At 52.5% G+C, this 23774-nt stretch overlaps 9 protein-coding genes across 9 annotated transcripts; 6 read left to right on the top strand and 3 right to left on the bottom strand.

The window, feature by feature from the left end:
• Positions 1-1087: 1087 nt before the first annotated feature.
• On the top strand, positions 1088-2924 carry J4E79_005757 (uncharacterized protein; the record flags this gene model as incomplete). The annotated part of the gene is made up of 2 exons (XM_049354635.1): positions 1088-2381; positions 2443-2924. 2 exons carry the CDS (start codon positions 1088-1090, stop codon positions 2922-2924), a joined length of 1776 nt encoding a protein of 591 aa, XP_049210758.1.
• A 130-nt stretch (positions 2925-3054) lies between these two features.
• On the bottom strand, positions 3055-3829 carry J4E79_005756 (uncharacterized protein; the record flags this gene model as incomplete). Its single annotated transcript, XM_049354634.1, has 2 exons — positions 3055-3414; positions 3629-3829. 2 exons carry the CDS (start codon positions 3827-3829, stop codon positions 3055-3057), a joined length of 561 nt encoding a protein of 186 aa, XP_049210757.1.
• A 1012-nt stretch (positions 3830-4841) lies between these two features.
• Positions 4842-8619, top strand: J4E79_005755 (uncharacterized protein; the record flags this gene model as incomplete). Its single annotated transcript, XM_049354633.1, has 4 exons — positions 4842-5019; positions 5068-7236; positions 7295-7643; positions 7692-8619. The coding sequence occupies 4 exons, from the start codon at positions 4842-4844 to the stop codon at positions 8617-8619; spliced, it is 3624 nt and encodes a 1207-aa protein (XP_049210756.1).
• Positions 8620-10047: 1428 nt separating this feature from the next.
• On the top strand, positions 10048-11497 carry J4E79_005754 (uncharacterized protein; the record flags this gene model as incomplete). Its single annotated transcript, XM_049354632.1, has 3 exons — positions 10048-10165; positions 10218-10673; positions 10731-11497. The coding sequence occupies 3 exons, from the start codon at positions 10048-10050 to the stop codon at positions 11495-11497; spliced, it is 1341 nt and encodes a 446-aa protein (XP_049210755.1).
• An 824-nt stretch (positions 11498-12321) lies between these two features.
• J4E79_005753 (uncharacterized protein) lies at positions 12322-14094 on the top strand (the record flags this gene model as incomplete). Its single annotated transcript, XM_049354631.1, has 4 exons — positions 12322-12639; positions 12718-12960; positions 13007-13328; positions 13382-14094. The coding sequence occupies 4 exons, from the start codon at positions 12322-12324 to the stop codon at positions 14092-14094; spliced, it is 1596 nt and encodes a 531-aa protein (XP_049210754.1).
• A 769-nt stretch (positions 14095-14863) lies between these two features.
• On the bottom strand, positions 14864-16018 carry J4E79_005752 (uncharacterized protein; the record flags this gene model as incomplete). Its single annotated transcript, XM_049354630.1, has 1 exon — positions 14864-16018. One exon carries the CDS (start codon positions 16016-16018, stop codon positions 14864-14866), a length of 1155 nt encoding a protein of 384 aa, XP_049210753.1.
• A 1588-nt stretch (positions 16019-17606) lies between these two features.
• J4E79_005751 (uncharacterized protein) lies at positions 17607-19258 on the top strand (the record flags this gene model as incomplete). The annotated part of the gene is made up of 2 exons (XM_049354629.1): positions 17607-17793; positions 17844-19258. The coding sequence occupies 2 exons, from the start codon at positions 17607-17609 to the stop codon at positions 19256-19258; spliced, it is 1602 nt and encodes a 533-aa protein (XP_049210752.1).
• Positions 19259-20012: 754 nt separating this feature from the next.
• J4E79_005750 (uncharacterized protein) lies at positions 20013-22242 on the top strand (the record flags this gene model as incomplete). Its single annotated transcript, XM_049354628.1, has 4 exons — positions 20013-20408; positions 20457-21103; positions 21158-21664; positions 21798-22242. The coding sequence occupies 4 exons, from the start codon at positions 20013-20015 to the stop codon at positions 22240-22242; spliced, it is 1995 nt and encodes a 664-aa protein (XP_049210751.1).
• Positions 22243-22463: 221 nt separating this feature from the next.
• Positions 22464-23083, bottom strand: J4E79_005749 (uncharacterized protein; the record flags this gene model as incomplete). Its single annotated transcript, XM_049354627.1, has 2 exons — positions 22464-22819; positions 22879-23083. The coding sequence occupies 2 exons, from the start codon at positions 23081-23083 to the stop codon at positions 22464-22466; spliced, it is 561 nt and encodes a 186-aa protein (XP_049210750.1).
• Between the last annotated feature and the right edge of the window lie 691 nt (positions 23084-23774).

The raw sequence follows: 23774 nt of genomic DNA, 5'->3' as shown, positions 1-23774 counted from the left end.
GGCGTAGTGGCAACCTTCGATACCCGGCATCTGGAACACTTTGTGGGGTTAATGTATGGATATGAAGCGGCTCTCTGCGAGCTGCATGTGTTTGGTAATTTTAATTGCAAGATCTTTTCTTATGTATAATACTTCGGTTGGAGGACAGATTCCGTTCGTCGGAGAACGAACGGCCGAACACGACACGACGACCGGCTGATGTTGGTCAGCAAGGGATAGATGTCTTGTTGTTGTTGAAGGGATACGGGATATTTGCCGAGTTGCAAACAAAGGACCATTGCAGTCGAAACAATGAAGATAATGATAATATCGAAGTAGGCCCTTCTCTGGTGTAGCATGTCTGATAACAAAACTTCCACAAACCATGCATTCTCTTCCCGCGAACATCGACGGGTCGGCCGTAATAGTCGCCACAAGATCTACTCTTCGTCCAGACCATAGCCAGGTAAATTGGCCACCCGTCGCCTCGGTGCTACAGTGCGGACCCTGGAGAGTGCGCGCATCAATCTAGCAGCAGCACTAACCCGTGCCACCTAGGCTAAAGTAGGAAGCCGACTTGACTACTTGGCACGATCCCACCAATTGACCTTCCATTCGAGCACCAAGCCCGATAAGCTTCTGTACTTCGATCCACCGCGCTTGGTCACTACGTAAACCTCCTTCTGCTTTGGAGCTGGCGGTGCAGACAAGCACGACAGATCTCCTAAGCTTTTTTCGGTGCCATCCGTGGTTTAATAGGCGTTGAGTTTAATGACTCGGTAAGCCTTGCAGCCGATGATCCTGTGGCCCTTACCAAGGGCCGCAGGATGGGCGGCAAAACGGTATAGCGTCGAACTTAGCTATGTATATATGGGCGGCCTGAGGATGGCGAAGATGGATCTCTACGCCGTTCTTTCGTCCTTGAGTCGCTGTCGTGGTCTGTGCCGTCGATTGGGCTGTGTGTCTGACAACCTTGGTACCGAAGCTGCGCAGAAGAATATCTTCGCTCTTCTCCCGACACCCATACCTCACTCGCGCGGATCTCTTGCGGAGGTAATCCGGGTACAACAGTTCCTATCCACGCATCGTTACTTCTTTCATTCACAACATGCGGTCCTCGGTCTCCGTCTCGGCAGTGGCCCTCGCCCTGTTGCAGGGCACCAACGCCTTGAATGCGGCCATTCAGCGCAAGCTTAATCTGCTTGCCGATATGGGCATGAACCCAGATGGCTCGGCCATGGTTACTTTCTCCGACGACGCCGAAAACAGCGCTTTCGATGCCACGGCTTTCAAATCCCTCAAGATTGCGACTACGTCAAACAGCCCGGCTGTGTTGGCTGCCGCGCCGCTCAGAAACATCACTCCGGAATATGTCGAGCTGCCACTGGACCACTTCGCCTACAAGAAAGGCCAGGATCCTTCGTACCATGGCACATTCTTTAATAGGTACTGGGTCAACATGGATGCGTACAAGCCTGGCGGTCCCGTTTTCCTCTACGACACAGGCGAGGCAGATGCAGAGCCGGGTGCGCTGACCAGGCTGCTAAACGAAACCAGCTTTTTCAAGCAGCTCGTCGATGACTATAACGGTATCGGAATCGTTTGGGAGCACCGCTTCTACGGAAACTCAACACCCACGCCTATCGACCTCAACACGCCAGCCGAGGCATTCGAGTTCCTGAACACGGAGCAGTCGCTTAAAGATGTCGACGCCTTTGCTAGGCAGTTCAGCAGGAAGGGTGTCAATGCTACGCTCACACCCGACAAGACTCCCTGGGTTTTCGTTGGTGGCTCGTACCCCGGTATGAGGGCCGCTTTCATGCGCAACTTGTACCCCGACACTATCCACGCGTCTTGGGCCTCTTCAGCTCCCGTCGAAGCTTCCGTTGACCAAAGCTTCTACTTCTCACCTATCTGGCGCGGTATGCATGCCAAGGGCTTCGGAAACTGCTCGGAGGATATCCACGCTGCTGTTAACTACATGGACAACATCATGGACACAGACTCACGCGCAACCGCCAAGCTTAAGGAGCAGTTCCTTGGACTTGGAGCTGCCAACAACTCTAACCCAACCTTTGCCGATGCTCTTACGACTCCCTTCTACCTATGGCAGTCTTACGGTATGGAAGGTGGATCTCTGGGTCTTCGTCAATTCTGCGACTACCTCGAGAAGGATCCCAAGACGAACACTACAGCTCCCGCGGAGGGCTGGTCCAAGAGCAAGGGCGCGAAATGGACGGTTGATCGATGGGCGAGCTACCCTGTCTTTGCCAACAACACGAATGATTACTTGGAAACCGAGTGCTCGGGCAAGTTGAACGTGACCGGTAACTGTGACCTGAACCAGAGGTTCACAGATCCCGCTTCGATTGCTTGGACGTGGCAATACTGCACACAGTGGGGTAAGTCTTCGTCCTCTCAAACCCAACTTCCCTCCTTGCATAATACTAATTTACCCATCAGGATACTTCCAATCCGCCAACCTTGGATCCCAGCAACTCGTCTCCAAATACAACTCCCTTGAGCACCAAAAGGACATCTGCCACCGCCAGTTCCCCAACGCTCCCAAGTCGCTCTTCCCTGAGTGGCCAAACACCGCCCGCACCAACAAGATCTTCGGAGGCTGGGATATCCGTCCTTCCAACACCTACTGGTCCAACGGTGAATTCGATCCCTGGCGCACTCTCTCCCCCGCTTCCGCTGAGCCCTTTGCCCCCAAGGGCGTCCAAGTCATCCAGGACGTACCCAAGTGTGGAAAGAAGACTAGCAGGAACGAGCTCTTTGGTCTGGTCCTCAAGGACGCGCAGCATTGCTACGACTTCAGGACGACGGGTTCTACCGTGCCCGACGGACCCGTTAGTCGGACGTTGTTCAGGAAAGCGCTAAGCGAGTGGCTGCAGTGCTACAAGCCCAAGAAGGGCCAATCGAAGCCTTGGAATGCCTAGATGCAGTATGCAGGTCTGGGACAGGGCCGTCCCCTTGCTTCGGGTAGAAGAGGTGGCATTGCTACGTATTGTTCTTCCCTGTCCACACCTTACTTAGACGTCATGATAACTGAATTCTTATCATCTGATCCTACAACTTTGACCTTGCCACTTTTGATTGTGACTGCTGTTCTCGCGTTTTATCCAAGCGAGCTTCCCACTCCCAGACTTCCCCTGTAAATCTGTCTTTCTCCCACGCCTCATACACATTCCTCTTCTCTTCCTCGCTACTAACCCCACACATCTCCCCCCACACCTCCAACTGCTCTTTGAACCCTGGATTTGGATCGCACACGGGTCGTCCCTCACATAGCTGCTCCAGCGCTGCGGCAGGGGTGATGTTGTACTTCCAGATCAAGTATGCGCAGACGAGTGTTGCGGACCGGGACTTTCCCATTGCGCAGTGGATGAATACACCGCCGTTCTCGGCATTTAGAGCTGTGTCGATGTACTGGACGGCGGGGGTAAAGTCTTGGAGCAGGTTGGTGTTTGGGTGGTCTTCTGAGCGGATGTGGAAACTAAACGTGAAGAATATATTAGTAAACCGAGATAGTAGAGAACTAGAAATGTTTTTTCCATCTCGAATTATTTAGGATGATCACATACTGAAGCATCTGTTAGTATACATTCATAACCCAACTTCCTAAATAATCTTTCGAACATACCTGTTTCAAATGCCTAAATTTCTCCTGCAGTAAAGGATCATAATCTATCACAGATAGAACGTGCGTAATGCCTGCTTTATCTATGAGGTCGCCTTGGTATAGAGCGTAGAGACCGCCGATGTAGAGTTTACCCGCCCGGGGGACGAGATCGACCCAGCCCATGCCTGTGTGTCCTGTGCTGCCGTGGAGGAGGAAGGACATGTAATCTAGAAGTTAGACAGGAAGATGATGGGGTATGAGGGGTGGAGGATAGGATGGTAATGGGTATGCGATAGTGTTGATGGCTGTGGGCGGGATTATGGAGGCTGGAGAACATGCCGAGGTACGATTGGGACAGGACATCATGTACTTCTCGATGTGATTTCTGCATGTATTTCTGCGCGCCTGTCCTCTTCTTTCGCACTTTTCTATTAGCACGCGGCGGGTATCTTCGTTGCAACGTCCAAATGGTGTCGTGTGAGAAGCGCTGCCCGCAATCGGCCAGTGGCATATGGTGAGGGAGAGAGGGCCCCACCTGCGTGGAGCGCTAGACGGCGGACGCGCCTTCCAGCCTCGCCATGGGACGCGTCAAACTTCACACCTGCCATCTGCCATCCTCATGCTCACTTCCAGAGATCGCGCGACATCATCACGGCATTTGTCCTGTACGACGAGAGCTATCATGCAGCTTAACTGTGAGCATGGACTTCAACGATGTTGATGCAGGCGGCCTGGGCATGACGTCAACGCGACTCTATCAAATTGATGGAAACAGTATCATGCGCTCACCCACACAGGCTGACACGAAGACGGCATGTCAACCTACGATGATCTGTCAGCAATCTCTTCGATCAGATTTTACTGCTTCCAGGACTCCTTATTCTGTTACATATCTCAGAGCATTTCCTATGTTTCCAATTCATCGATCTTTCTATCGTTGATATTAGGGTGTTACGAGTTGAACGCATGCACATCAGAAGAGTATGGACCGGTCGGGATGCACGCCTATCCCATGTATAGGTGCCAGCGGTGAGTGAGTGTTAACTTCGTGTGACAGTGATTCGCGTCGCCGCGTCTACTACCATGAGACTTCTTTCGGCTCTTCAAGTAGTGAAGGTGAAAATATACCCGAAGTGGTTAGCTGTAGCTAGACGCTGGTCTAAGCAAACAAACACTCACGCAGAAACTTTCTCGATGGCTTTTCGGAAGTTTTAGCTACACCACCCGCGCCGACATGTCGTCCCTACGGCCTGCACACATTGTGCTGAACCCGTACTTCTACCCAGCGGGCAACTCACCAGCAGTGTGCCTGACTCAAAATCTTCCGCCAGAGAGAAATGCTGCTTTGCTTCTGCTTGGTTGCGGCGACGTCCGCAATATCTTGTTCACTGTCTACGGCGGCTCGGGTACAGGTGAGCAGCTCAATATTGACTTTTACAAACTGTGCTAATTTGAATAAGACGACCGCCGCCTCGACTTCACTTGTTGCGACCTAGAAGCCGAGATCATCGCTCGCAATGCGCTCTTACTCACATCGATACTTGATGATATGACTGGCGACCACACGCAACAGTTATGGAACATCTACTATCATAACTTTCTCGACTCAGCGTCCGCAAGTCTGCTACAGACTCAGGCTGCAAAACTGGTCGCTCAGGCTCAATCACTCGAAGCCTGGCAAACCAGCTCTTATGCGCAATGTGTCGAGTTCGGCGACAGTACTACATTCGCGAAGGTCCTCGAGCTCTGGACAACATACGCTACACCGCCGGCCGACAAGAAGCAGCACTTGCAACTACAAGCAAAGTTGAGAGCGCAGTGGCGCGCCGCGAAGAAGTGGCAAGAAATCAAAGTCGAGCCTCACGCATTGCAACTCACTGGCGGCCGATCGTTTGCCCCAGTCCTTGAAGAAGCACCAGCCGAGCTAGACAAGACGTATCGTACATACTGGCGAACTGGGACTTTTCTGGAGAACGAGGAGATGACCAGTCAACTGACCATCGCGAATCCGATGTTCATGTGCCTTCGCGACGGCCTTCAGCTTCACTATGGAACCAGCCCACTACTAGGGTTTCATCATGCTGCAGCTTATACACCACTATCCACCGAATCGCCGTTGAAGACAAGCGAAGCAGATATCAAGGAACTACCCAAACCTATGGCCTCTGCGCTAGCGCAATTCTCCGAATGGTGTAAGGCCTTCCGCCTCATCGCGACGAGGGTCAAAGTTCGTTATGTCTACTCCGAGGCCATCGCGTTCTGTCATGTTCTACGCCATCAGCGGCTGCATGGAGGGTCGAGAAGTGCCAACTGGTACCGCAACAATTGGGGTTACGACCGATTGGAGCTTGACGCCACGTGTTACGGCCCGCGCGGGAATGCTCCGACAGAATTCGACGTTATCGACACATCCAATCTCACAGACCATCTCGGTATACTCAACGTACTTGCTGCTGCTGCTCCCCTCCTTGTAAGCAGATTGGCTGCCACTATAAGAACGGAAGTTTTCATCCCACCAGAAACTACAGACTCTGAATCGGCTAAAGCACTGCTAAGCGGCGATCTACCCACCGTTGCACTTCTGCTTGGTCTGAAGCCTGCACATTTCTGGTCCGACGCGACCGCTTCATGGCATGTCAACGACTCCATCGAAATAGACTCAAGTCATGCTGAAGCCATGGTTCGCTCTATGTCTAGACATATCATCCTCTGGGGGCCTACAGAAACAACCAGGGTCGAGTGGATAGCGCCGAGCCTTGCCGACTTTGTCTTCAAAATGTATCACACCATGTTTCAAGACGAGAACCTGCACAGTCTGCTTGGTTTACTCAACACGGGATCCGAAGGTATGCTTGCCCGCAAGCTCCATACATACGAGATGTACTCGCGAGCAAGTTTGGCAGTTATTCTACTGCATGTCAAGAACTCGGAAGTTGTCGAATGGCGTCCTTTCATTGAAGGATTTCTCGACATGGTGATTCAAGACCGAACACTTATGTTGGGTGGGCATTCCTATCAATCACTTCTGGTGTATATCCAAATGCTTGGTCTGGCTGATCTCGCAACGTTTGCTCATTGGCATCCGGTTTACTACCGAAAAGAACTACAGAAGGGCCCATTCCGAAATTGGAGTACTATCCCACCAACAGTATGCGTCACCATGGCCATACCACATAGTGCGGTTGCGATGTTCGCGGATCTCTCAAATGGATGTGGTACGCCGCAGTGCCATATCATGACACAAACCTCCTTGTCGGCGAAGCAGAATGTCTATCCCGATATTCAGCTCGGTTTTGGCACGATCATAACTTCGGGTACAAAATTCACAGATGATTACACGTTGAATATCCAAGAGGATCTGCAGGGCTGGTCAGGCCAAGCACCGCTGATCGTTTCGACTGTGGTATCTACGCTTGGACTGGTATTCGAAGGCGACCCAGCTTGCGAAGTTAAGCTTTGCTTGAAGAGTACACCGTCTATTGCTGCCAAGTTTTCACACAGCCTTGGTCCATTGCTCGAGCTTTATGGGTCGGCGGTGGGTCGGAAAGATGTTCATATTACGAGACATCGCCCGCATATGACTGGTGATGTCTCAGCTGGAGCTATAGAGGAGGTCAAACCCGGACCATGTAAGTCAGCGCTTGCGCTCAGCGTTATACCGCCTTTGCATGGACTGATCATGAGTAGATGGCGAATTCTCAATCACCGTGAAACCTGCATTGGACTCTACTGGCAGCAGGGTATCCGCCCTCGCAGTGCGCTTCAAGACCTTATCAGCCAAAGCCACAGCAATCTTGCAGAGTGGAGGCTCTGTAGACGTGCAATTGCGAGACCCGTTCAGTCTGGAATTGAAGATCTACAGCGGATATGATCTGTGTCAGGACACAGTCCAACTTCCCATGCCCATGGAGTTAGGTGGAGGTAAGACCAAGATTGCTCGGAAGTCTATGTGGATTGAATACTCGGCACCCGTAGCATACTCAGCGTCCTTGTCTACCCAACCAAATGCGCTTTTTCCGTTGCGAAAAGACCCAAGGTATGTGGGTAACCTCCACAATCTTTACGTCACTCATGCCCAGTTTAGGTCATCTACTATTGAGCTAGAACAACTTCATTACGTATGCCCCGATGTCCTGCCTATCCTCCATATCGACACTAAAGGCCCGCATGCTATGTGGCTGAAATGGCTTACATCTGGCAATGCTACCATGTCGGTTTCAGAGCTCGACCTATCCAGGAAGCTCCAAAAGAGGGGCGAAGCGCCACTTGGGCGTATGGGAGTCAAGGATCGGATCTTCCAGATGATCTCACAATTCGCGGACCTCAACAGCACCGCCCGATGCTCTACATTCCGTATTGAGGATACTCATGGCACTGTCGCGATCGTCATGGTCCATGCCATTCGTATGGATTTGTCTAACCAGACTGTCTTTTTGGACGCTGCGGTCATTGCGATGCTCAACACCTTACCCAAGGAGTGTACAGCAGCCGTAGAGGGTTTAGCTGATACTGGTATGGTTACATTCATAGTCTCCGATCAAGAGGCCCTCTTCTGGAAGCATCTTCTACCAGCGTTCGCGGAGCGGTGTCGCCAGTGGCAGCACAAGCCTTCGTGTGAGTACAAGCAACAAGACATGATTCCGATCTGTACTGTACCGGAAGAGAGCTTCATGTGCAGCTGTGGGTTAGGTGTCTTCCCTGACGGCTATCTGGAGGGTCTCGAGGCTTTCAAATCCCTAGCACGGTTCTCCGTCCGTGTCGCCGTTCCCGTCATCTTTCCTTCTCCCGTCAGCCGAGATAGCTCTGCACCAGGTCTGCCAGCGAACATCAACGAGCCGAGCCATCCGAAGCAGGACTGCTGCAACGTATGCAGTGCGCGCTGCTCAAGTGACGGAAAGCCGTTGCAAAAGTGTGCGGGCTGCAAGGTAGCGCTTTACTGCTCCTCGGCATGCCAGAAGAAAGATTGGAAGAAGGGCCACAAGCAAATGTGCTCCCAGTTGAAGAAGGGCTGAAGCGCTTGACTGCGCTCTAGTGTTGTAGCGGAAGTTGGGCGTACTACAACCACGTAACTTGTAGAAAGTCGAGGTTGCAGTGTCTCCTTGCGTCTTGGGTAGAGTTGTATTGGAATCTTTCTGGTCGTTAAATTTCACCTTAGAGTGCAAAGCTACATCCGGCTTCCGCGACGACACGCGAGATGCGTTAGTAGCCTACTTGCTTGGGATGGAGGGGTCGATTGGAGGAGTTGTGACAAATCTGCCGCTCATCTCTGGCGATCGTTGGGTACCAAGGCTTGGAAGTATTGACGTGGACAGACGGTGCTAGTTTGATCACACCATGTCAGAACGCAGAATGTTCAATACTACTAGCATGCGCGATGTTCTTAGCACATTGTCTGTCGTGAAGCTTTGAAGGGTCGCCACGAGGCTGTGATGTGTAGTGGCCGTCTGCTGGCTGGCCTTGGGGTGGTCTGAGCGGCTCTTTGTCGGCTGGTGGATGTAACCTAATCATGATGCAAATAGCGATGGTCAGGCGACGTGTACGTGCTCGTTTTCTGCCGCCTGCCCCGGACCTGCGTCAACGGGTCCACAACCCCGCAAACATCAGCAGCGTTCCACGATACCGGCGACAGCGCAATGTACGACAGCATTTTGATTTTCGAAGCAAACTCGCGAGTGCAGTATGACGACAATTGTCCAGGGAATCAATGGGGCAAGCAAGCACGTGGGGCGCAAAGGGTCCTGCACGGTGGTCCAAGAATAGCCACTAGCGGTTATCGATAGACGCAGGGTGGCGATAGCGGAGCGCAACACCAGGATCGTCAGGGCAGGCCATGCAGGGACGATGTTAGCTGTCAACTTTTCTTTTCGAGGGGTGGGCTTCACAGCTGTTTCAAGAGTTGAAGCGCGATGGAAGTGCTCACGAGGACGCCGGAAACAATGTTTGAAGTGCGACGCTGCCGCGGATGCATTTAACACGCGACACAAACGGCTAGCCCTTCCGTGATTTACGGCCTAGCGTGATCGTAGGCGGATGGAGCCCCGTATCTGCGCGGCGGGCCACCCCTTCTTCAAAGAGAGTGTCGCCGCTCGCTCCTGCCTCGATTCACTCCCTCAGTGCCCTTTCTTATCCTTCGGGACCACCTTCGCTTTACTAACCCGACAGTTTAATCTTTCGTTTCCTAAAGACCCTCGCTTTTCGAAACTTCTTCGCCGTACCATCTCAGGGGAACACAAACCACGAATTTCACGCGTGCGCCCTTCCCTCTCGCCGCACAACCGCCCGGGCCCCTACACCTGCTGTTTCATCCAACCATCGAGCGTACCTGCCTACGATAACTACAAGAGAGGTCGTGATACCATCATCTTGATCGCTGCGCTACTCCACTTGCCGACGATAAGGTGCTTACACGACATCGACGATCCCGCAAACGGTCCGACATCATGGTACGAAGTCTGCTGTCCGCCGCCTTCACGGCGACAGTACTGGTAGGCACAGCGCTTGCTGGAGCCAAATGCACAAAGGATAGCCACTGTCCTCAGGACACGCCCTGCTGCTCTCGTACGTGTCGCAAAGTTCTGTCGCATCGGGGTTGGTGCTAACAAATTCGCAGTATATGGCGACTGCGGTGTCGGCGCTTTCTGCCTCGGTGGCTGCGATCCCCTCATGTCACACAGCTTCGACTCGTGCGTTCCCGGACCCGTATGCAAATCCGGCAAATACACACTAGACAACCTCGACGATGTGCAGACCATCGACAAGTACCTCGGCGATGCCTCCAAGATCAACTGGCAGTCGCAGGGCATGCCCACCATATACACAGACCCCAAGACCAAGGAAAAGTCAACACTCTTGACTATGGCGCAAGGGACAGTTGGAACACTACTGGCATCTACCTACTACGTCTGGTACGGCAAGATCTGCTCCAAGCTTTCCACAGCGCAGGGCAAGGGTGTCGTGACTGCCTTCATTCTTATGTCGGATGTTAAGGACGAGATCGACTTTGAGTGGGTTGGCGTAGACACAAGCCACGTGCAGTCCAACTTCTACTCGCAGGGTGTCACAGTGTGTAAGTAATCCGACATTCGGGCTTAGCCACCCTTGTACATGACTAACGCGATTCCAGACACCAACGGCGAAAACCTTACTGTACCGGACGCGAACACGGTCGAGACGATGCACGAATACTGCGTTGACTGGAAGGAAGACACCCTGATATGGTCCATCAACGGCAAGGAACAGCGCAGACTCGAGCGCTCCGACACATGGAACAAGACCTCTGGCCGCTTCGACTACCCCCAGACACCCGCGCGTATAATGCTTTCTCTCTGGCCTGCCGGTCTGCCCTCGAACGAAAAGGGTACCATTGAGTGGGCAGGAGGAGAGATCGACTGGAACTCGCCCTACATGACCAACGGATACTACGCCGCCCGCTTCTCAGAAGTCACCGTCGAGTGCTACGACCCACCGGAGGGTGCGCAGATCAAGGGAAAGAAGACCTACAAGTACACGGATGAAGCCGGTACTAACAACACCGTCGCCATCACCGACGATGTAGTTGTTCTGGGCTCGCTTATGGGCACCGGCGAGAACCCAGGAGAGGCCAAGGACAAAGACGACGATTCCAAGGCCACTGATATTGCCATGGTACCTGGTGGCAACCCTGGAGGTGGCGCTGGACGAGAAGTCGCCGAGACATCAGCTGCCGTACAACCAAATTCGCCTGCGCAAGAGACGGGCTCATCCGGCAGTGGTGCGACCGCTGAAGGCCAGTTCGTCCAAGGTACAACTGGCAGCACTGGTGCTGGATCCGTCATCCAGCCCGGCCTCGGACGCATGGGAGGATCCGTCTTCGCCATCATCGTCGCCATCATGGGCTTGATCGCGTTATAATCGCATTACCCATATTTTCTTTTACCGTCTTATGCCCTTTCTCATGTCTGTCTGTCTCTATATCCTTGGCGTTTAGTTCGATACCTGTGGTCTTGTAGTTTTGTGTACTGGGTAACAGGGGTGAGACGGGTTGCATACTCCCCCTCGTCGTCTTGTGTATAGTGCATACATTTTCCTTCCTCCTTATCGTCCATCTTCCGCAGTCTTCTGGTTATGACATATATCCTGTCTAGATGGTTGAATCTGTTTGATACAATTTGATACAATAAATGTAATACCGCATTTCAATATCTTGTCTTTTCTGACGACGGATCAAAGATTGAAGAGCTCAGTGCACGGGTGTGAAGAGATTGGAGAAGCTGCAGTGTGTCCAGATCATCTACAGGATGTCTCCATCCGGCCATGCACCGCATATGCATGCCCCGCGCGAGCATGGAGGCATATATAAGATGTTCGCAGCATCTCGCTGGAAAGGTATATCCACGGTCAGGGTACATGTCAGCGCTACAGTGGTGGGTCTCGGCTAACTACCCCAAGCGTTCAGTCGATGCAGAATCTCCCCGGCCCCTGTAAATTACCATGTTGATGACTGCAGCCTCGTTCGACGGGAGATAAAGATGAGCGAATTGGAAAGAGCTTGGTATGCGGAGTGTTATCTGATGCTGGCCTTTGCATGGAAAAGATGCTTGACAGGTGAGATGGGTCGATACATAAGACAAGCCCGTCGCAGGAAGGTTGCTCTGGCGTGGAAGGTCCCTTGCCGTTCGATTCCTACGCCAGTTTTGCAACACTCTGCAATCGTTTAACACTTCTTCCCCACCACCATGTCTCTCGCACTCTACGCCCTACTGACTGCCTTGGTAGCAGTAGCTGCCTACAGCCTCCGCAGCGTTGGTCGCAGGCCCGCCAACTACCCCCCAGGCCCACCGACACTACCCATCATAGGAAATTTGCACTTGATGCCGAAAGAAAAACCGCATCTACAATTCCAAAAGTGGGCCGAAGAATACGGACCAGTGTACTCGCTCATTCTGGGGACGAAGGTCATGGTCGTGTTGTCGTCAGACCAGGCTGTGAAGGATCTGCTTGATAAACGGAGTGGGATATATTCGTCGCGTCCGGATATGTATCTTGGGCAGATTGTGAGCGGTGGGTGTCGTATGTTGCTCATGGTGAGCTTCTCTGACCCTTTGAATTGGTGATTGAGCTGATCGCGGTAGCCGTACGGCGATACATGGCGCATGATTCGGAAGATTGTTCATCTTAACCTCAATATCAAGGCGGCGCGCACGTATGTGCCTTACCAAGAGCTGGAGAATAAGGCCATGCTCGTCGGCTTCCTAGAAACTCCAGATCTCTTCATCGACCATATTCGTCGCTACACCAACTCTTTGACCACGCAGATGATCTTTGGGTTCCGCACTACAAGCATCGACGACCCCAAGTTGAAACAACTCTATTCCGTGAGTCGCATTTCGAGGCCCTCTTATCTCTCTAACACCACCACAGGGCTTCGAAAAGTTCTCCGAACTCATGGGTGAGACTACAGCAAAACTAGTCGACCTCTTCCCAATCCTGCGCTCATTACCCGACTTTGCGCTTCCCTTACGGAAATACGCAAAAGAATTGCACGAAAAAGAAAGCGAGCTATACGTCGGCCACTGGCTAAACGTGAAGAAAGCAATCAAAAACGGGACTGCTAAACCATGTTTCTGCGTGGACCTAGTGCGCGCGCAAGACGAGGAGAAGTTCTCAGACGAGCTCGCCGGATACGTGAGCGGTTCGTTGCTAGAGGCAGGATCAGACACTACATCCGCCACACTCATCGGCTGTGCGTAAACTCACCCCCTGATACCCACCATCGTTGCAACTAACCCCCCAAAGTCATCCAAGCCATGATCCTCTTCCCCACCGTCGCATCCACCGCCCGCTCAGAACTCGACCTAATCTGCGGCGCCCGCCTCCCCACCCTCTCCGACCTACCCTCCCTCCCCTACATCCGCAGCTGCGTCAAAGAAAGCATGCGCTGGATGCCCACCGCCATCCTCGGCGTCCCGCACGCCGTAACCCAGGACGACTCGTACATGGGATACAAGATCCCCAAAGGCAGCGGTGTGCTGTGGAACGTTTGGGCTATCCACAACGACCCGGCGCGGCATGCTGAGCCGCGGAGATTTGATCCCCAGCGGTATTACGAGGATGCGCAGACGGCGGCGGAGGCGGCGTGTAATGTTGATGCGGCGGAGCGGGATCATTTTCTTTTTGGGGCGGGGCGGAGATTGTGTCAGGGTATGCATATTGCGGAGCGGAGTTTGTTTCTGGCTATTGCGAGGCTGCTTTGGGCGTTTGAGTTTTATCCTGGGAAAGATGGGGATGGTAACGTTGTTGTGCCTGATGCGGATGATTTGACGGAGGGCATGTTGGTGCAGCCGCGTCCTTTCAAAGCGAGGATTGTGCCGAGGGATGGGGGGAGGGAGAGGGCTGTTAGGGAGGAGTGGAAGAAGATGGAGGGGTTGCTGGATGGGGAGGGGCAGTGGAAGGTTTTGCCTGAGGGGATGATTTGGAAGGAGTATGATAGTGCTGCGAAGACTGGGTGAGAGACAGCGAGAAGGTTGCAGACCCACTGCTTCATTTTCTCTACTTGTGTTGTTCATTCTAAGAACACTCTTGCTCCTTCGTCAATCTTCTCGCTTTTTCAGAAGTGCAATGACTACCTAGGTAAGCATTTAAGGCCTTAATCGATCTCATCTATCTCGTCGCTGTTGAAAAGTCCCGAGCAAACCACTATGTCAACTGTCCAAGCTACTTCCCAGGGCACGAAACGAAAGAGAGACGATGATACTAACAGCGCATCGTCACCGCCAGTCAAGAAATGGAAGCCGGCACGTTATCACTGCAAGATAGTATCTCGAAAGAAGATTGGGAAAACACGAAAGAAGATTTATGTGTCTGTACGAAGTGCGGAGAACGCGCCTGTGTACCTTGCAATCGGCCGTATCATAAAGGTGAATCATGCGAAGCGTACCAATACCGCATCAAGGACCGCGTCGAGGAGGAAGATGAGTCCCTAGAGCTTATCAAGGATCTGACTAGACCATGCCCTCATTGCAGTACGGACATAGAGAAGGACGGCGGCTGCGATAGCATGCTGTGTAAGTGGACGCATCCAAAATCCATCAATATCTGTTACTAATACAATTAGGTACGAACTGCGGAAAGTACTTTTCGTGGTGGCTCGCATCGAAGACCCGCTCTCTGTAGGGAGTGTTCTGTAGATCGGTATCTATGGGTGCTTTTTGTGGAATGCTCGTCGTTCCAGAGCTTGTAAATTCAAGGACTGTATTATCTAGCTCCTCATGGTTCACATCATCTCTCAGGGTGTCTATCAATCCACGCCGTGTTCCCAAACTCCCCCGAGAACGGATACTGAAACACCTTATTCAACGTCGAATACGGCTCATACTGCTTCCGATCCATGACAATGCTAACATTGCTTGCCAGTCGCGCAGTCTCATTCCACCCAGGCCCATAGTCCTTGTACTCCGCCATCGTGGTGTTGAGGTTCACCCTTGGATCCGTAGTACCCCACTTGATGTACCCGTTGGGTTGAATCGAATCATCAAGATAGCAGTTTGCGAAGATAGAACGATGCTGAGCGTTCCAGGGGCGGCCCAGTGCGCACTGGCCGGTTATGGAGAGGGAAGAATTGGCCTTCTTGACGTCGGAGTCGTGGATGTAGACGCCGTATTTGTTGACAAAGGTTGTGTTGCTGCCCTTCCATGCTGTGATGCCGCCGCCACAGTTACGAAGAGAGACAAGACTGGACTGGATCCACGCCGTGCCGAAACCATAGAAAAAGTCTGTTTGTCCGGCTATTTCGTTCTTATAGAAGTACGCGTTGCCTAGTTTGCCGACGTACACGGTGTCCTGGTACGAGTAGAATCCGCAGTAGTAGAAGCCGGTGTTTGCGTAGCTCACTGAGACTGCCAGGGCTGGGCCGGCGGAGTAGGGCGCATACAAGTTGCTGAAGTCTATGTTGTATGCGCGAAAATCGGTGTTTCCGAATGGTGTACCTGCAGGTACGGGATCACCAGTTGGCCCGCTTCCAGTCTTACTCGCGTTAAAGGTTGGCGCGACGGTGAGAACCGAAGTATAGGCGTTGTCCAATGTTGATAGCCCAGCTCCAGTTGCATTGCGCCATATTACATTGACAGTGTTCTTGCTTTGGTCGTTGGGTGCTTTTGTTTGACCAAAAAGGTAAACGGGACCTGGCCGAGTGACGTTGACTTGCTCAGTATAGTTGCCAGGAAGGATCAGGATGTGATGGGGCGTGGTGTCGTTTGGCAAGCTGAGTACTGCGGACTGAATGGTCGAGAAGTTGCGGCCAGGACCAACCAAAATCGTGTTCTGAGGGCAACCGTCCAGTGGCTTCTTTGTCGGATACTGGCACGCTTTGCGGTTGACAGTCGATACAGCAGCGCATGCCTCGAACAGGCCAAAGAGGAGTGTAGTCCAATGCATGGTGAGAGGCTGGAGTTTCCGCACGGCCCGAAAAAGGATGCGCACCGTTTTGGCGGACTGAGGCTTGGCCTGCACTTTATATCAACTCATCGCATCCGCACTCCTGGGGTTGGGGTTCCCATGTGGCTCAAGACATTCGCAATGCCCGGTTGCCGTTGTGCCCTGAGCATCATCATCAGCCGCAAATGCACTTCTAGTATCAATTATCCGTTCAATGCCTCCAATCAGCATCATTACCAGGTATACCGAGCGCGGGGAGTACCCACCCAGAGAGATCCGGAGAACGTGGGGAACGTGGAGGAAATTATCCACCAATTAAGCCGATCACTGACAAGCCTCGGAGATGATCTCACATCGCCAGAAGAGCCGATAAACCGACGCGGAGAGCGAGCAACGAGCCATGGTCAAACACCATTAAGTAGGCATGTACCGTGCTGTCTGTGAGGCTTCCGTGGCGTTGGTCAAGCTTCGGCACAGAGCTTACTGAAGCTTGTTTATGTGACGCAATGACGCGTAAGATCGTGGGCTAAAGACGGCCTGAGATGAGACTGTGATGATATCTAGGATAGCAGAGATTAGTGCCTGCATGAATGTCGAAGCTGAGCTGCCTCGCAAGCGCTTCAAAGCGATGCGATGATGATTCTGTTCCAGCCAGGACACCGCTAGCGGGAGTCCAGCCAACGTTGTACCTGGGTAGTTGCGACGAAGACGTCCATCTGAAGTTTTCCGGCATCGAGGCCTCTGGTGCGTTACGGCATATATGGGATTTGAGCTAAGGTTGTAGAAAGAGTCAGCCGTCTATGGTGTTGAAGAAGAGTAAGCTCGTGAGCCCGCTCTGTTGCCGGCGCCAACCCGGAAATTACGTCGCCGGGAATTCCGAGGTTTGGCACAAGACACGCGGAGACATCCCCAGCTGCTCTCAACCCTCAACCACACGTCAGGCTCTGTTCACTCTCGTCAGCTAATACCTGAAGCCCTCGCCGCGGCGCGCGCATTTGACCATGTGAACCAGTTTCGATATTCGAGCGATACCGCTCCCTAGAGACCTCGGGAGTGTCCCTTTCGCGCCGCGAACACTCATGACAACGGTTCCTTACTCTACAAGACTGCCAAATCTTCATAAGACGGACATGAGGCGCCCTGAAGTGCATTCCAAGGCATTCAGTACGCGCCAAGTACTTTGGTGGTAGGCTAATAATGCCCAGCGATCACGACATCGCCCTTACCTTTTCTGCGCATCGTTGAGAGGATGTTCCAAGACATTCCAACCAGCGACATGCTTCACCTTCCTCTTCAGGGTTCTTGGGAGCCACCAGCTTTGGACACCACAAGCAACTCAAGCCTCGCAATGTTGCAGTGCTTGCTGATCGCGACATGGAAGGAGTGCATTCGCAATTTAATTCGCGTGGCATGCTACAACCATGTTATCGCGCCATTGCACACGGCTATATGACCCTACAAGATCCCGGCCACTGCGTAACCGTCTATCTTCTGCGCGGACTGTTCGTAGCGACCGCTTCGGTTGTATTCTGATCACCAACGAAACGCAAGCTATTGGTGCTACTGGTACTCCCAGCAAAGCCCAGGCATGGCCGCTGTCGCTGACGACGACGCAAAGGTCGCGCGTTACACCAACGATGAAACCTCGCCTTCCCCGCCGGTCTACGAAGATGGCAGCGTGCAGGAAGACAACGCCTATGTTTACGACGATTCCCAGAAGTTGGGCTATACGGCCACAGTCTTTGTCATCCTGAATAAGATGATCGGCACTGGTAGTACGTACTCTTCATGCTCATACGCTCGAATGGCTGCTTACTTGCTGCAGTCTTCTCGACTCCTTCTGGTATCTTTGCAGCAACAGGGTCGGTCGGCGTGTCACTCTTCCTGTGGATCATTGGCGGCATTCTTACATTCTGTGGGCTATCCGTGTTTCTGGAATTTGGTCTCGCAATCCCACGTTCAGGCGGCGAGAAGAACTATCTGGAGCGCGTCTACCGTCACCCTAAATACGTTGCGACATGCGTTCTTGCTGCGCAGATGTTGTTGCTCGGATTCTCTTCCGGTAACTCGCTCGCTTTCGGTCGCTACGTACTGTTTGCAGCTGGTTCGGAAGCACCCGATGGCTGGGCGGCGCGTGGCATAGCCGTTGCTTGTGTCACTTTTTCGGTTGTGCTCCATGCCACATTGCCGAAATGGGGCATCCGCCTCTTCAGCGTTCTCGGCGTGTTCAAGGTTTTCATCCTACTCTTCATCGTCTTCTCGGGCTTTGCTGCTCTGGCTGGCCATTTGAAGATCGAACAGCCGCACAACTTCGACAACGCTTTCGCGCTGGAAGTCGGTGATGGCTATGGTGGCGGCGGTGCCTATGCGTACTGCCAAGCTCTGTTGCGCATTATTTACTCCTACAAAGGCTGGGAGAACGCCAACTATGTGTTGGGCGAGATTCGGAACCCGAAGAAAACCCTGGCTTGGTCTGCACCCCTGGCAATCGGCGGAACTACCATCTTATACGTCCTCGCGAACGTGGCTTACTTCGCTGCCATCCCCAAGTCCGATCTTGCGAAGAGTGAGGTAATAGTGGCTGGTCTATTCTTCCGCAACGTTTTCGGTAATAGTGCTGGAGCGCGCAGTCTTCCCGCTTTCGTTGCCCTCAGCAATCTGGGCAACGTACTCGCCGTCAGTTTCGCCCACTCACGCCTCAACCAGGAGTTCGCGAAAGAGGGTCTACTTCCGTGGAGCAGATTCTGGGCGTCGAATAAGCCATTCAATTCGCCGGCGACAGCCTTGTTCCTGCATTGGCTGATTACAGTCATCGTACTGCTTGCGCCCCCTGCTGGTCCTGCGTACAATTTCATCACCGATCTGTATACCTACCCCGGCGCTTGGATCAACGGCTTCGTCACCGCCGGTCTCATCTACCTACACTACTCAAAGCGCGAACGCTGGGAGTCGCCATGGCACACCTATCTTCCTATTGCCGTTCTTTACCTGGCTGCAAACATTTTCCTCGCACTGGTCCCCTTCATTCCACCAGATGGCGATTGGAGCGCAGACGGCTACCCGTACTACGTATTTCCCGTTGTTGGTGTGAGCGTTTTGCTTCTAGGTGGGTTCTACTGGCTCTGCTGGACGAAGATTTGGCCAAAGCTCGGAGGATATAAGATCGTCAGTGAACGCTATGAGGATGCGGAGGGTAATGAGCATGTGAGGTATGTGAAGGTATACACAAAGCACGATTGAGTAAGTTGGTCTTTGATGCATATCATGCCGGTGTACTTGGCTGTAGTGGTGCCGCACTCTATAGAGATAATTACAGCGGTGCACACATCTGTGCAAACTTGCTTTTATTGTAGGTATGACATCCTTTTCGGTACAGTGGTGTGTCGGAGTCTTACCAGGTATACTCGAACACTTTTCGATGTTTCTAAGAAGATCACGGGTATAAAGGCCTATCAGAGGCCGATGCTGCCGAAAGTAGGTGTGCTTGACGCATTGCACCGACAGCATTTTGCGGCGGTGCCAAGACATCTAGCGCACATGCGGGGGCCACTAACGCACAGATCTCGGAACGCGTGACGCGACAGTGCCGCGAACTCTCCACGATTGCCTCGCAGACATCAGCTTCGCATTTCGCCCTAAGCTAAACGACATGTCTGCCCTGATGCCAGTCTTCTCAAGCGAACATCATCGTCGCAATGCATCGATGGCACGAGTCGCGGATCCCCTCTCGTGTAGTTCCGTTCGTTTCCGTGGCGCATCCTCGACGGGTAAAGGCTAGGCTTCCAATACGCCAAATACCCCATCTCGCTCTGTTTCGCTCTAACAGCTCAGGCAGCACGAAGTTGCCTGCGCTAGTGCATCAAAAACTTGGCGGTCCTGCGATATGGCCATTAATCTTCATTTGTATAAAGCAATGAGGATTCACGCCCCGTTTCAGCGCAGCATCAACACGGAATTCATAAGATCACAACTCTCCACTCGCTCAAAGACAACAATGACTGGGACTTCTGGCAAACCCATGAACGAATATCCTGGATTCGGACTACCTCTTCGCAATTGGGAATGGAGCAACTACGGCTTCTATCCGATCGGCTCCCACCACAATGCCTATGGAAGCGAATCAGAGATCATCCCTGTGCGAGAGCTTGCCGTGATGGATGTTTTGGAAAAACTCACCGACAAGCCCGACTGGCATCAGAAGGTCTTTGATGATGAAATCGTTGCCAAGTGGCGTAATGAGGCCCTCGCCATTCCTGACCAACACTTTTGGCACCTAGCTACCGCTGCGAAGAGCCAGTATTGGACCCACGACGATGACCGGCTCGAGCTTCATGACGACAGGCAGTCTTGCATACTCGAGAACATTTTGGATGAAGCTACATTCGATACTGTACGTTACTATTGCTTTTAAATAGTCTTCATCACTAACGCTATGCAGTGTGTTCAAGAGCTTCGCAGCAAAGCCAAATATTTCGAACAATCGGGCATCATACCTTCTCTCGACGCAAGCGCTTCCGTAGCCAAGTCTGACACGCTCGTTACAAGCGAGCTACACGCCAAGCTTCGCAAAGCTTTTGACCAGCTCAAGTCGGACCACGCTGCATCTCCTGATTGGCATCCCAACTCGAATAGTATGGTGCAGGATCTGGTACACCCGTCTATGTACCCATTGGTATATGGGCGCAGTTCTGGCTTTCGTGAGGAGCAGGTTGGTGTGACGGACGCTGTAGCGCGCTGGGCTGGCAAGGGCGAGGTCGTCCCCCAGCAGGGGCTCGAAATGACTACAGCGCAAAACCGACATGATTATAGCGTTGGAGGCAGCAGCATCCCGCCGGAGTACTGGTCCAATCAATACCAATGGTTGCCGGCCAATGTGGCTTTCCAGGATGATGGGTCTGTTAAGTTTACCAGCTACATCAACAATCTTCACCCTACGAGATATCCCGACATATATCATACCATCGAAAAGCTGGTCGAAACATCCGTACCCATGTGGGATCAGTGTTTGCGGTTTGCAGTCGGCTATCACAAGTTTGAAGGGGCCGGTCGTATGGTGACTCGCACCGGTAAACCCGAGAATCCTGAGTAAGTCAAAGTAATGTCTTCGAACTTTGCAGCTGCTAATGTCCCGTTGCGTAGTGACGAGAACGAAGAGAATTGGACGCCCAATAAAGAAGAGTGTGGTGATGTGGAAGCCAGCGAAGAAGACCTGGAGGAAGAAGGGTACGAGGATTACTACGACAACGATAAGGATCGCCAAGAAGGGTTGCTGGAGGCCAAGTGGAAGATCGTCCGCAAACCTCGTATCATGCCAATTCCCTTCAACGACGTATCCTACGCACCGCAACCAGGCAAGCGTCTTGCTGATAGATTTCGCGATACGGGACTTCAGATCATTGTCAAGATGGCCTCGATTGAACTCACGCCCGAGAAGCCGGACTTTCCTGTGGGTGGATGGCACATCGAGGGGCAGATGAACGAAAACATCTGCGCAACTGCCCTGTACTACCTGGACAGTGATAACATCACTGACAACAGCCTCTCATTCCGCATGCAGACGTCTGCTTACCTACAGGATGACGAGGGTTTCGACGTTGGACAAGACTGTTATCACTGGATGGAGCACGTGTACGGCACTGGCTTTGGGTGTGGGAATTCGCCATGTTTGCAGAATTACGGGAACGTACAAACGCGTGAGGGTCGGCTGCTAGCTTTCTCCAATGTCTTGTAAGTCGGTCAAGATTCTGTTCGGACATTGCCTTGGGCTAACGTATGTTAGTCAACATCGTGTTTCTCCTTTTAGTCTCATCGATCCTACAAAGCCCGGACATCGTCGCTTTATTGCACTTTGGCTTGTCGATCCGACGAAGCGCATCATCTCTACGGCGAATATTCCGCCTCAACAAATGGACTGGTACGTCGACTCGCTACTTGGACCAAGCGACAAGACGCGCCAAGAAGCGTTGTCGAAGTTCCCCCCAGACCTCATCAATCTGCTAGCCGAGAAGGGACTCGCAAGTCCTTCTGTCACTACGGAAGGTCGACTGCCTGAAGAGCTCATGGCCTACGTGCGCGAATACTTCGAAGAAGCCAAGCACTCCCTTCCTATGGGTTTTCAAGAGGCAAGTGAGCATCGCAAAAAGCTTATGCAGGAAAGGGGCGCGTTTGTCCAGACCGCAGAGAAAGGATGGCAGAGGGCGACTTACAGCTTCTGTGAGCATTAAACCGCTCGCAGAACTTGATGAGAACTTGATTGTTGGCAACTTGCGAGTGGAACGAAGCAGAATGACGATCTAAAGTATCAGCCCTGGAGTTGCAGACTGGTGTATTACCGATCACATTTGTAGTCCGCTGATATAGAATTACTACTACCCATAGCTTCCCTGCCTAACGCCTCTTGGAACGACAACTCTGCGAGAGCCTTCCAGATCACAACAACATCTTTTCAACGTCGCTTCGACGCTTCACTGCTAGGCGCCATGCTCCGAAGTGTCAAAGGCACCTTGCCTTCCGTGTCATTCCAATGCAACTCATACAGGCCGTTCTCAGCCTTCATGCCGTAAAATGACGTGGCGACCGTACCATCTTCACCATACAACATCACCGTGGAACCGTAGAAAGCGAAACCCGATGTTTGTGTCGTGGTGTTGCCAGTGCCGTTGTTGGGTGGGAGAAAGCCCACGCGCCTGTCGATCGATGATGACGAAGGAATAAAGAGAGCTGTGTTTGACCAGGTGGGTTCACCGGTAGCGGTGGTAGCGTTGGGGTTTCCAATGAAGTGTTTGCTGACATCGATTGTGACTGTGTCTGTTAGTTGGGATGAACTTGGGTACGCGATGGCTCGAAGAAGCCGAACTTACAGGTTACGACAGCAGCATCGGTACTGTTGGAAAGAGCAGGCTCTCCGAGGTATGCAAGACCATCGGCATAGAAGAGTGGCAAGCCACCAATGTCTTCACTGTATGCATACAGCTGGAAAGGCGTAGAAGCGACATCACGCTTGCGGGCACCAAAGACCGCAAGCGGAAGCAGAGCTAAAAGTACGCTGCGCATGGTGGCATACATGATGAAAGAGTGGACGTTGAGGGATATGAAAAGAGCGTCAGAAATGCAACGAGCGTGTAAAGAATGGTTGCAACAGCTGACAATCAGCAGTTCCATTGTCCTTATTACACTCGATACATCGTCTGAGTCAGTTCCTACCTCTACAGTCCCCTGGGCGACTCAGATGCACTACGACGTCTCCACGTATACTCATGACGCCTCGAGTGAAAACCATGTCTCTTGGTATACTACATTGGGAGGCCTCCGAAGGGCTCCAGGGCTATGAAGACCCGCCCTCGTACAGTGCGTACTGCGCTATCGATGGTTGCATGCTGCCTGACTTCAATTGTCTCAATGCTCAGGCGTCGCGTAACCTCAGCCACTCAAAGCACAGATGCGATACGTAGTGCGAGTCGGAGCGGGTCTTATTTTTGGCACTGCCAAGCTCAAGCTAGAGAATGCTTGTCGTCCCCACTGTCGCGTATCTCTCTAGGTACCGATCGAACCGTTCAGACGCAGATTCTACCCGTTTTTCAGTGGATATTCGAAGAGTTTGTCTATTCGACTTCATGTACCTTACTCCACTGAGTACCTGGCACGACCCAGCAACAACGGCGCGCCGAGCTGTCATCATGGACGGCCCTTCCGCGGCGCGTCCTTCCTCCGATTCCGAGTCAGCAAACTCCGACAATGCGCGAAGATTTCTCAACAA

The sequence above is a fragment of the Alternaria viburni genome, assembly GCF_023758015.1.
Source record: "Alternaria viburni strain BMP 2772 chromosome Unknown scaffold_11, whole genome shotgun sequence".
Lineage (NCBI taxonomy): Eukaryota > Fungi > Ascomycota > Dothideomycetes > Pleosporales > Pleosporaceae > Alternaria > Alternaria viburni.
Note: the sequence above shows the minus strand (reverse complement) of the source record. Positions and strands in the feature narration are given on the sequence as shown.